The sequence below is a fragment of the Trachymyrmex cornetzi genome, unplaced genomic scaffold (assembly GCF_001594075.2).
Source record: "Trachymyrmex cornetzi isolate Tcor2-1 unplaced genomic scaffold, Tcor1.1 scaffold88, whole genome shotgun sequence".
NCBI lineage: Eukaryota > Metazoa > Arthropoda > Insecta > Hymenoptera > Formicidae > Trachymyrmex > Trachymyrmex cornetzi.
Window position 1 is genome coordinate 1,021,857 of NW_017300223.1, and position 13,669 is coordinate 1,035,525.

Genomic DNA, 13,669 nt, shown 5'->3' on the forward strand with positions numbered 1-13,669 from the left:
TTTCCCATTTAATCCAGCTCATAGTTTTTTATATATAAAATTTGTCAAGCTTACAAAAACTCAGAAGTGACATTTCGAAAGTAAAGATTTTAAGTTTTAAAATTTTTTTAAATTTAAATTTCGTTTATTTTTAACAAAATTACAGCTGCTTGAATTTCGAAATTTGTTGTGCTACAAACTTTTGTTCCAATTCAATACTTTCTTTTTTATGTGCGTATCATATATTTGTGGAATAAAAAAATCAAATAAAAACACGATTAAAGCAATTAAAATAATCAAAATGAAAACATTACAAATTACCACAAAGTAGTCTGATTTAATAAATTGTTTATCATATTCAGTATTAAACGGTTGTTTTCCTGTTAATAGAAAGTTGACTTCTTATTCTATATTTCAACAAAATATATATAATTAATTGTTGGATCAATTATTCAATGATGATAAAAAGGAAAAATAAAATGTTATTCCGTGCTCATCGAAAAACCATTTATTTCATGGAATAAATATTTTTCTATCTATGCTGTGTGTCTACCTAGGAAGTACACATTATACATATAAGTATGCATTTTTCTGCCGTCCTCGTTCGCTATTTTGGGGGAGCGGGGTATAAGCAAATCCATTATCTTTTTAATTATTGATACACTGAGACAAACAAACTGAGAATGGAAAGTGTAATAGATACGAGGAAGAAAAAGAATGATCGAAGGAGAATGGAAAGACAAGGACAGCTTGACAGAGGAGGGGAGAAGTTATAAAAAAATCGATTTTTCAAGGAGCTTTCTCTTACGTTCTAAATGATCGCTTTATAAAAATCGCAAAGTTTTTTTTATAAATTCGTGTGTATGTATATATGTGTGTGTGTGTGTGTGCGCGCGCGCGCGCGCGTGCGTGTATTTGTGTTTTATGTTGAATGGGTACGTGTGTGACTTTTTTCCTTTACAATCATATGAAGTTTAGAGACGGTGCGCGCAAGTCCATCGTATATATCGTATACTATTTTACAAAATGTAGCTACAGTGCACTTGACTCGAAGCTGAGGGGAAAACGTGGAGTTAAGTGTTAGCTCTGATAGCATGAGAAGTTTCAAGTATGTTCCCGGATTTTGAAGATTGCTATACAACGAGGGATTGAAACCGGTAGAATCTCGACGAGTTCAATTTTCGATATTACATAGTTTTAAAGAAAAATGGTGCTTTGCTTATTAAATGTTTGTTTTTCATCGATTAACTGCGAAGATCTGAATTTATCGAAATTATATTGGTTTCAATCGCTACACACATAACTGGAATTGTTTCAAGCGTCAGGGATATGTCTATACATAATTGCGGCACTGATCCTCTCTATCACCGTAGTAATTAGTAGGGATTATGCCCGAGGATCAGGGACGGATCCTAATGAATCTATAAAAACTAATAAGAGCGCTTGTCGAGATATATACCCCTAGAATAATTTTGTCTAAAAACGCTTGACAATCTATTTATTTTTTAGATTGTACAATGCGTGGAATAGGAAGGGACACATTCCAAAAAAAAGTCGTCGTCCCTTCTTGACGAGTGCATCACCCGACGCGCTAAAATGCAGCTATTAATACCGTAAGTTACGAAGAAAGCTACGAAAATCAGGCGCGCGTCGCGCATTCGTTCGCGCGATTAATGTTTATCATTTATCTAGAAATAAACGCTCGACACTCGTTCTGCGACCATGATGAATGACAGGAACGTGGATATAAAATTGCCAATTGCCGCGTTATAAAAAGTTCCGAGTGCAATTAGCCAGATATTGGCGCCGTGTAATTACAACTACTCGCGTTAGAAAAACTAGGAAGGTTGAGGTTCTCCGTCAATATACGAGTAATATCCTCGTTGATCCTCCCAGGACGTAGGAGTGTCAGCGAAGCAACACCACATTCTTGCCTGCTACGACTTATTTACATAATTCGATACGCTCTCTCGCACACACACTCTCACAATTCGCTAAAAAAAAAAAAAACGATCATAGTGACAGAAACGTTTCTATATATAATATATTGTAGAAAGACGAGGGGGGAGAGAGAAAAAAACCATTAGAAAAAAAAACAACGATTTTACTGTACACCGAGATCTGTTGTCCAACACGTTTCCACCGATCGTCGACGTCCACTGTTTTAATGACGCGTTTGGTTCAAAGTAAAGAAATAGGATAGACAAGAATTACACATTTCGTGAACACAATCAGGCACGCAAACCGCCCACATTGCATCCCTTTGTAATTTATCCGGTCTCGCGAGCCGCGCCGTAATAATGAAAGTTTCAACAAAGTTTTGTGTTGTTTGTTGATAAAACCATGTTGGAGTTCTGAAAATAACGCTTGCGCAATAAGTACAAACGTTCTAAATATATCCCATTCTACTATCTCTCTTAGTTTAGAGGAATAAGAAATTTGCATTTAGGGAGTTCCGATTAGAGGATTCCTGCGTAATTAGGATCGTAGATCAAGTGCAAACGTATCGGCGTCTTAAAAATAATACCGTGACTTTCTCTCTCTCTCTCTCTCTCTCTCTCTCTCACGCTCTCTCTCTCTCTCTCTCTAGGAACTATCCGCCTTGCCATGAACCATGGACCACCGTCGAGGTGCCTCCCGCTGACACGGCGCGAGTCCCTCTTTGGACTTCCCTTGGCATCCAGCAGCACAGTCTTTGAGGGGACTCCGCGAATCACCAAACACCGCCTATCCGCGCACTTCGTGTTCCTCTTTCTGCGCTTCAAAGAGATCCGCATCACGCAATCACTCTCCGAACAAGGCACTTTCAGTCTATCGGATGAGGAATCGCCGAGAACACGGCGATGACAATCGACGACGATTGACGAGGACAATGACGATGATCGTCGAGATTGATCAAAGGGAGAGCATCGCGGTACCTGTGCAGAACTCTCGGCGTCGCCAACGTTGCTTTCGTCCTGTCAGAAACGAAGGTGGACTATGAACACCCGCATTTCTCAACGACCATGCCCGGCAACCGCGAGAACACGATCTGATATTCGTTGTCAAAATATAACATTGTGATTTCGGACAGCTTCCTAGGTGCGCAACATGGTCCGGTGTTGTTCGGCGGTTCCGCCAAGCTGACGATATGCGTGTTCGGATAAGCCGGAAGAAAAGCCATTGGACAGTCACCCGAGCAGTAATTGGCATCATATCTGTGACACAAAGATCCAGGAACCGACCGTTAATGCAGAAGTTCGATTTATCAAATAATACTAATTTGTAAAACAAAATTTATCTCAACTTCACATTCGTTGTATTCCTCATTAAGCATCATCGTTAAATATCGCCGTGGCAAATTAACTCGAAATATACACCACTATTGCATAACAAAAAGTGTTTATAGACCGAACGTGCGCGAATAACACTTTAACGCTGTTGATGTAGAACTGTTCTACGTGCCAGTAAGAAAGTCGCAGTTTTCCTTCATTTAAACCCAGTTTGGCTCAAAATGTTTTCCTTCGCCATAGAAATCTTTACGAGTACGTGCTTGACCGACGATGCATTAATCATTTTATGAGTCGCAATATGTTCTCACAAAAGTACACACATTTCAAGTATTTTATTAAACAAATGCGAAATATATATCGCCCTAATATGAGTTTCACGAAAGAAAAATTCTACTGTCATTTTCCATAGAAATTTTTTCATCGTATATTTATTTATTGTTAAATCACTACTTGATTTTTTTTTAGTGATTTTCATAATAAAATAAATAAAATTTCAAAAGATATAACTATTTCAACACTTTTCGTGGTAAAAAAATCTTTATTAATAAAGGAAAAAGAAATAGAAGAATCATGCACTCACTTTTTGGGTGCGATTATCCAATCCCAGCCAAACTTCTCAAAGTCTACCGTGAGTTTGTACCGGCAACATCTAGTCTCCTGACTGGCCTCATCGCAATTGAGTCCCACGTTCCTCTTAATTCTGGAGCCTCTTCGCGAATCGAGTTCCTGCATTTGCACTTCGAGATATGGAGCGTACTCCGCACCGGGATTGGTCTCAACCAGTCTAACCAAGTTTCTACGATGACTGCCGCCAGGTCCGGTGATCTTCAAGGCGACTCCCAGATTATCTCTCGGATGCTTGAACCACTCCGCTACCATTCGTTTGAGGTCGATCGTGATCCAGCCACCCCGCCGTCCAAACGGACGAGAGTGTTTCGTGGTCAGAGAAGGACCGAGCAAAGTTCCGCCTGTCTCGGTCGTTCCCCGAAGAATCCTCTGCAACGTGATCGTCACCGGACCGGCGTCTTGTCTCTCCAGATCAATTGGCTCACCGAGCTCCGTTTCCTGATTCACACCCCATATCCACAGAGACAACTCTGCCCTGGTAACACGGTGTTGGACAACCTTATCGGAAAACTTGAAGTACAACACCTCAAAGTTGCTCTTCGAGTGCCTTAGCCTTTGATCTGAAAACATAAAGTTAACGATACATCAGTTGTGAGTATAATTCTAGCAAATTGTTTTAACACAAGACAAATTCCATAGAGAAACCTTCTTTATAATTTTCTCTGTAGAATACTTATTGTGTAATGTAACGTGATTGTACAATAATTCGATATTTATTTTTTATGAGTTTATTTAAAGACAGTAAGTATGATTATTTAATGCTGCGTAATTATATCGGAAAATTCCAAATAGGAGAAACACTCTCCTTGAATAGTCTCGTCTGCTAAATGTGCCGTAACGACTAAACGTTTCTTTCTTGATAGTCCCCACGTGTAGACGGATTTTTCGTATTTTTTTTTTTTTAATTAGGGTCCTACAACGCACACGGTTTGCTTGTTGTTTGCGTCATTTATTATTCAGGAATGAAAAAATTCTTGCTGGTCGATACTGCATGCACGATGTTGCATAGCTCGATAAAGTATCGCTGCGCTGTTTAATGGCTCCGTGGCCACTTGGTGCTATCTACATATAAATATTGGATATATGAATAAAAAATAAAACATAAAATTAATCAAATATTTGTGTTTACAACGCAAACATACGTTTGTGGTGAGCTGCATAAGTGATATAGGTATAAAAAACTTTTTGATATAGATACAACTTTGTGGTTATGCATTGCGATCCTCCGTGAGCATAAAAATGAGATATCTGTCTGTTCTTTTACGCATTAAAATCTCAGCATGTCGCAAGATACCTTTACGTCACTAAATAACGTCACTAATTTGAGAACGAAATACATGAAAATAGAAAACGAAAGATTTACACTATGTTACAAAACTATGCGGCTTTTTTGAGCTCCTGGTAGATAAAGAAGCAAAAAAATAGTTTGAGTTCGCAAAAGTATTAGGTATCATTGATCAAGATGCTAAAGCAGTATATGATAACAGCTTCATTAAGTTGGTGCGAGGTTATCGGAATAGAAAAAATGAGCACGATAATCATTTACGTATCGAGCTATTTGAAGCAAAGTGGATATAAAGTTGAACTATTTGAAAATATAGCGTTATCTTTTCATTAATCGTAGTTATTGGCAATTGCATCGATCGATCGAACATTTCATTATCGAGGATGCTGCATTATGCGTAATTCAAGTGCACTTGTCTGGCTGATATGTGTCCGTTGCGGCAAATAATTATTTCTAATTGACCGATAACAGAGCATAAGCACTGATGATAAGGCGCGAGCCTTATTAGAGAAACACTGTTTTAAATTGCGGATACAAACCTAATCAGTTGACGACTTTCTACGACCGACCGTATAACGGAACGACGTAACGTCGTTAGCCTTTGCGCGATTTAGCCTTTTTATGAATGAAAGAGCCCATGAATTACGCGCAATAATCTCGTACGGGTACATGTACCTACATACGGTCGCGGGCCGCGACGGGCGCGACTTTGCTTCAAATCAGTTTATCAGAGAGAGCAGCTTTTGCGCGATACTTCCTCCACCGGCCGAGATACTTTCCCGACCGATCGAACGAGAAACGCGCGTTTCGTGTCTCTTTTTCTGGCTTATTTTGGCTTATCGGCAGCAATTTAATACGCGTTGTAAAGCGCGTTTCCTTGAAAATTATAATTTTATTAATGACGTGAAATTTCCGATGTTACGTTATCGACGTAAAGCTCAAGATAGATTGGCGAACGATTATCCACACTCTGTTCTTTTTGCTCCAACAACTACGATATCGCGGACACGTCTCCGGTATAGAATCGCCCCGATTCGCAGCAACCGTCTCGCGGTCGAATCAGCGCATAATCGTTGACATGAGGAAGTCAAGGAGGAGTCTTTCGGGTCTTCGGGTCGCTTTCTCCGATTGCAAATGTTCGTAGATAAACGAACGAAGGACACGAATAAAGTAAAATTGTTATTAAATTAAATTTTTTACGATCCTATTAAAGGTAGCTGTTTTAAATATTTATATATCTTCCGCGCGATTAATCCATAAAAACTTTAATCTTTTTGGAGCTTAGACTCGTTTAATTTCATAGAAAAAGCAATCAAGTGGAAAGAAAGCTGGGTAAACTAATCTATCTCACTTGACGAACGGAATTGCGAAACTTCTGCTTCTTGGTATATTAATTATCGATATCGTTTTACTCGTTTCGCTCATTACTATACTGCTTCTACGAGATCGAGACAAGCTGGACATCGCGACTCTGCATCGAGATCGCACAGAACAACCGGCAAAACCTTAAAGACGCACGACGTGGCCGGTTTTCAAAATAAGAAGATCCACCGACTTAGAAAATCCTCCTCGCTGGATGGCGAGTTGCTATGCTCGCAAAAACACTTGACAAACGCCCGCGCATAGTTTGCTCGTAGCTGTTCTCGCGATCAGAGGGAGAGGGGGATCAGCAATAAATCAGGAAGAGAGCTCGCGGCGGAGTCGTGCTCAGATTTCTTGCCGATCGGCGCTCACGCACGTGCGTCCGATATTTACCTTGATGACCGACGTTAAACTCGACCCCGGATTCCCTGCATCTGCGGAGAGAGATCGATGCAGACCGCGGACGGATCGATCGATCGATCGATCGATCGATCGATCGATCGATCAGCGACGGGGACACGGATAACGCGCAAAAGAAGAAAAAAAAGGAGGAAAGAAAGAGGAGCAACAGAAGGCAGATTTATATACACGGCAGGGGCCAGGAGAGACTCTATTCAGGCCATCGCTTGGCAAGACCGACCGCTTCCACGAAGGGTAAAGCCACCTCAAATCGTACCGTTATACGCGAGCAACGTTTTTCACCCGATTCCTCGATCAATCAGCGACTCTCGCCGCGTATCGATATCGATGCCCGCGACTTTGTGCGTATCTTCTAAGCCGGCTGCGCCCGTCCTGGTATTCGACTGGTTCCTCGTGCCGCGTTGCTCGTCGCGCGTAAGAAGTTTTCCATGAAACTTATAAATCTCGGACATTTTCCAAACGTGTAGTGCCTCACTGGACTAACAGGCGCGAAGCTTTTAAATAACTCGAAGAATTATTTTCATAATTATACCGAGAAAATGGATTTAACTATTTTGAATAACATCAATTCTTTCAAATTAAATGCTTTAAATTTATAATCATATTAGAATAACAGTGGCTGAATTAATTTCAGCATCAAGCTACAATAATTGAATAATTATTTCTTATTACGTGCAACGATTAATTTATTAATTGACTTGATAATTTTGATCGTCACGGAATAAAAATTAATTATTCAATTATCGCAGCTTAATGGTTAAATTAATTCATTGTTATTATAAATATATGAAATGAGGCTCGAAAGAATCTATCAATGAAATATATATAAAAAAAGCCAATCAGAGCCAACACCAGCTGTTCGGGTGCACAGAAATCTCTTTATTCTCGTGTAAATGTAACAATAACGATATAAATATACGTTTCAACCCTTTGTTTTGGGTCTTTTCCAATATAAAATATAGTTCTAAATTACATGTTAAACGTATTTTAAACGAAATTGAAACGTATGTTAATTTCGTTATTGTTACATTCATACGAGAATAAAGAGATTTCTGTGCACCAGAGCAGCTGTGTTGGCTCTGATTGGTTTATATTAGTGCTCGGAAACATCGGACGATTTGACAGTTCGGACAGTTCGAATCTCAAGTTCGAACGTTAAATAGTTCGGACTGAATGTATGTTCGAACTATTTTAACCCACTTCAGAGCTGAAAGTTCGAATTTATTACATTTCGAACTCAGACATAACAAGTCGTCCTCGGGATCAATCTGAATATGACTGAATATGACGCGACTTTTTCTTTTTGACATTTTTGTATATTAAATGTTTGTATACTCAAGTCTCGTGAAAAACTGCTCTTTTGTTTCCAAGGCATACTACAAAAAATGAGCATTTAATTCGAATAATATTTCAGACAGTTCGAACAGTTCGAGCTTAAGCAGTGATCAGTATGAAATGTCAATTCGTGTCTGAAAGTCTAAAGTTCGACGATTCGGACAGTAAACAAATATAGTATATACTGTCCGAATCGTCCGAACTTTAGACTTTCAGACATAACGAATTGACATTTCATACTGATCACTGCTTAAGCTCGAACTGTTCGAACTGTCTGAAATATTATTCGAATTAGATGCTCATTTTTTTCAACTTCGAACTATTCGAATAGATCGAATATTCAACATGTTCGAATCTTTTGTCTGAGCCCTAGTTTATATATATATATATTTCATTCACTGTTATTATAATATAATTACAAATTTGAGTGTCATCTATTCGCTACCAATCATTGCTCAAGAAACAAATGGATATAGCTTCATATACATATATTTCTAGCATTATATTCATTGTTGTTTGTGGTAAATTAAATATATTAAATATATTAGGTAGTTCTATTGACTGAAATATGTAGACGCAAAAAAGTAATAGAACAAAACAATATTTAGTCATGTTGTAGCAATAAAATCCTTCGGAATGTCGCCGGCATCTCTGATTATACGCGACGTGCGAAGAGAAACGGGAAGGTCTACGCGCAGTTGTGACTTTCCTCAATTTTGCATGAAAATTCGACGAGATTTGCGTGATGCCATCCGGGACACGTGAAGGTTTATTTTCGTTAACGTTTTATGAGAGTACCACGACGGACGCCGCGATTAACCTTGCCGAGCGGCTCTCCATTTTCGAGCACTCGAATAATTCGATTACCCTCCCCCACCCGCTCTCTCTTGCCGCGTTCTACCCTCGTCTCGCTTTTATTCACCGTCACTGTCACTGTCACCCGTCAGCTGTCCCGTCCTTCGCAACGATCGTCTGACGCGCGCGCGCCGACTCGCATCTACCATGTATACCCATCTACCCGTGATGCTACCGTCTACCCGTCACGCCGCGCCGTCTACCCGATCTACCCCCCGGGGAGTAATTATTATTAATCACGTCAACTTTACGATTACGGACGTGCCCATCCCGCCACGCCGCCGAAAACACACCCTTCGTGTTTTAAAATGGCTAAAAGTTTGGCGGGAGAAAGTTTGACAGTCGAAACCTCTCACGCATCGAATGGGTAGACGATCCATGACTGTCCACGACCAGGAATTGTACACTTTTGGTGGGACGGGAATATAAATTGACGAGTCATTTTATCGGGTTAAAAAGTAAGAGCTGATGCGCGTGATCACTTACGTATATAGGTATTTTTGCATAAAAATGATGTGCAACCGGTCGTGGTATCTCGTCAAATAAATCGCTACCACATTTTGGATTGTGCTATCATGAACTCTGTCGGTCTTTCGATCTTTGTATCTTTTGAAACTTAAACAATTTCAAGAATCGGTAACGATTTCAGATTTGGTAATCTGGGAGACTCCCTTGCTGCACTCGATTACTTTGATTTGCTACTACTTGAATTGTATTAAGGAAGTGGTATTATACGAGACTATTAAGATGTCTGAAATTATTTATCAAGAGTTATTATACTAGACTGCTGAAGATGGCTTGAATTAAGCCGTAACGTTCGGTATTTGTTATATACATATGTAGTACAGAGAAATATATGTTTATATAATCACTCCAATTACTGCGAATTTAGGCTCTTAATTGCCCGTTTTTTCATTTATTGTTTAAACTTCAAGAATACCTCGCACGCAAACATATTTCGCAATAATTTGCGAAAGGTTTGCGAAAATTTCCAACAGAGAATCGAGTGATTCCTAGTATGAAGTTTTCAATTACTTGAAAGCAATTTCAATTATTTCTTTAGCAAAATCGAGTTTGAAGAAACACAAGAAAATGTGTGAACGATATCCACTCTCTAAATTCTTTGAAATGGAATCTCACTTTAAAGAATGAAAATTGAACCTGCAGTCTTGAAAAAGAATGGTTCAATTTTCAATCTCTGAGATTGAGATTTCATTCTTCAGAGTGAAATTCACTCTAAACATTTTAGAGAGTAGTTAAACGTTGAAATTATTGTAATCAAATAGTTTGTCTTGCCGAAACAGCTTGATCATCAAGTGCACAAGAGCACGCGTGACTGTGTCGCGACGATAGACAATTCGCCGTGCGATATTTTTAAACGTCGGCACCCTCACGTAGCTTGAGAGAGAGGCTGTAGCTTGGAGAGAGAGAGAGGGAGAGAGAGAGAGAGAGAGAGAGAGAGAGAGAGAGAGAGAGAGAGAGAGAGAATGAAAGAATCGGCTGATAGCGGCGAAAAGTGCAACAGGGATGCGTCCCGGGTAGACAAGAAGGGGGATCACGGTTGGCGAGAGGTCGTTCCGTATCACAATTATTTCTTCACTTTATTTATAGGCAGGGCCACGACACCGCGGTATCATTGTTGTTTTCCATAATTTCCACCCGTTTGAACGGCTCTCCTGACTTATTTTCCCGCTTATTCCGACGCGCTTCTACGACGCAACCAGCCTTCCGTTGTCAAAGAACGATCACGGTTCCGCATTTAGTAGACTATTACGTAGAAGAAAAGAGATCGAGAAAAAAAGAGAGAAATTTCTACATACGTATAGACTGACAAACAAATTGTAATTTAGTAAAAATTTGATTATCCATTTTTGTAATAATTTTTTCAAACAAGATTTACGTGAAGTACAGATGTCGAATAAGATGAAAGTACTTAGATATCGAGAACACATCCGTGAGATTAACGCTTGATAGAGATACAATACTACGTAATATTTTAAGAATCGAATCAGTAAAATCCTGTCTAAAAGTATTTTACAATTTTATTCTTTACACCGATTGTTCTCACTAGCGGACTACGTGTTAAGCGACGAGAATGAGAGTACTTAGATTTTATTCGTCCCTCGAATCTCTTGAAGTGTATATCGCGCAAGCGAGAAAGTCTTTTTACGTTTGTTCTGCCGTGTGTGTAATGCGAGTGACCTCCGTTCGCTAAAATCTATATTTATCTCAAGCGCTGAAGCACGATGTACTTAATACTTTGGCTTTATTGTCTTCACCCCGCGCCCTGCCTTCTTTTTGTCGTTTACCTTTCCCACCCCTGTCTACTACCCGCGCCGCCAACTGTCACATTCGTGGCGCGTATTTATTTGTGTCTGCCGCGAGACACCGGCTTGGAAATCCGCGTCGCGTTTCGTCACGTGCGTTTCGAACGTGTGAGTCTCGAAAAGTGACGATTAATCAGACCCTGCGAACAATTCCCAAACGTAGATACGTGAAGAAACAAAATTATTTTTGAGAAATTATAGATATATTAACGAAGAGGATCTGTATGACCAACTATTTAATATCATTTCTTTTAAGTAACAATTATTTTATTGGAAAGGTGATTAGTTTCGGAAATGTGTAAACTGCACTATATCTTTGTACTCTTATTTTTTTCCGATACACTTGACGCGTTAAATTTTATCCTCTTTCTGCAGAGAAACTTCTTCTACGGTGAATAAAAATTAAAAAAATCTCGCCCCGTGTCAATAACTGAAAAATCAAAATTGTATGACATTATGGCGAAGACGCGCGTCATCTTCGTACGACTCGCGACTTTTTGGCAGCGGACGCTTTTTTTCCGCTCGTGACTTTAAATATAGTCCGAAATCTCTCGCGCCAGACGGTCTGTAGCCTCGTCTGGACGAAAATAAGCCACCATCTTTCCCGTCCTAACGGTCGTTCTTTCCGTTTTTTCCGGCCGATGCCGACGTAGTGTGCCTCGTTACGGTGCCTCCCCTTGTCCGACCTTCAAGCACGAAGACGAGCAACAGGAAGGAATGAAGAGGGATCGGTGGAAAGCGGTGTCGCGCGAGGATGCAAAAGTGGCGTAGCTCCGGCCTTGAGACAGTATCGAAAAATGTGATCCCTCAAGACATCCGAATTTTTACGAGAATTGATTTTATAATTAACCCTTTCGATCGTTAATTAGTTCTTTAGAAACATAAAGTCAGTATCGAATATAATCGTGGCAGATGCTTGGCTAAATACCAGAAAAGTTACAACAAAAGCTTTCTGATTTATCACGTGTGAAATACTTGGCAATATTTCTACCGTTCAATTAATTTAATGTCGAGACGCGCGGGCTCGTTTGCGTTCGAAGCGTTGAAAGGAGCGGGTTTTCGCAAACGAGACGTCGGCCTACACATCCAATCCGGCTAAACAACTGAGAGCAGCGCCGAGAGGAGGGCTTTGCGTGTGTCTACACGAAAACGTCTGCGTACGCACACTCATCCGCTCGCCAGGAGCGTTGAACCCCGAAATTAATGTTGTAACGCAATGTCGTATCTACGTCCTATCTCATCCCACCCCCTGTGCCGTCTCGTTGCGCCTAAAGCCGCTCGATAACGTGCCCTCTAACTTCGACTTGGGAATACCTAATTGCACTAATGATCCTGCGAGCCCGTAGGGCGCGGGGGTGAACGACCCTTCGCGGATTTGTCGCGTGGAGAACGCATTCGCGTTCGATAGAGACGCAACGTGCAAACTCGAGTCTCTGACGGTGTATCGGCTGTTTGATGAAGACGTAACGTATGGTTACTGTATACGTTGGGAATCCTGAGATCTGATCTCTCAAAGCTGACTTGCTATATCTGTACTTCGTATGTTCTTCCAAAAACGAATATCCGTTTGTGTTCCTGGAATGTTGGTTAAAGCACAAATATGGAACATTTATTTAACAATAAAATTAATCAATTTTAACGTTCAAATTCGTAAGCAAAACTAATCCATTCTTTTAATTCTCCATTTTTTTTCACAGTGATACACTGTTAAAAAAAATCCACGTTAAATTTCATGTATATACAACGGAAGCAAATTTTAAGCAGTTACATTAAAACCATTTAATGTTGTCAATGAAATTGAAGTTACGAGTAACTTAAATTTCATGTTCACATACTTCGAACTTTATGCACTTCAATATACGAACATTTTAATGTAATAACCAAAAATTCAGTACATGTTACTTAAATTTAATGCAAACATGCATCTCGTCACAGTAAAGTGCGAAATTTTAACTCAATAATCCAAAGTAGGTAAAGCGCAATAATATTGGTGTTGTTATAGAATGTTATCCAAACTTAACGCAATATATATAAGGACAAAAAACTTTTCCTATAAGAATTCATAAGAATCGCTTCCTTTTTATCACTTTAGAGACAACCTCCTTAAAGTATCACCCCTTTATTATCGACGATCGAACACGATCGATAACAATCTAATTCTCCGTGCATACTTGAAGTGTATTCGCTGCTGGGGAGGGGGGGGGGGG

At 39.8% G+C, this 13,669-nt stretch overlaps 1 protein-coding gene across 1 annotated transcript in view; it reads right to left on the reverse strand.

Annotated features, from left to right (window-relative positions):
• Nucleotides 1-2,035: 2,035 nt before the first annotated feature.
• Nucleotides 2,036-13,669, reverse strand: part of LOC108769255 (growth/differentiation factor 11) — a 22,534-nt gene continuing 10,900 nt past the window's right edge. Inside the window, exons 2-3 of the mRNA XM_018520133.1 lie at nucleotides 3,832-4,438; nucleotides 2,036-3,176 (exon numbers count right to left, since the gene is read on the reverse strand). Coding sequence (XP_018375635.1) covers nucleotides 2,957-3,176; nucleotides 3,832-4,438 — 827 coding nt within the window. The 3' untranslated portion in view covers nucleotides 2,036-2,956. The remainder of the gene's footprint in view (nucleotides 3,177-3,831; nucleotides 4,439-13,669) is intronic.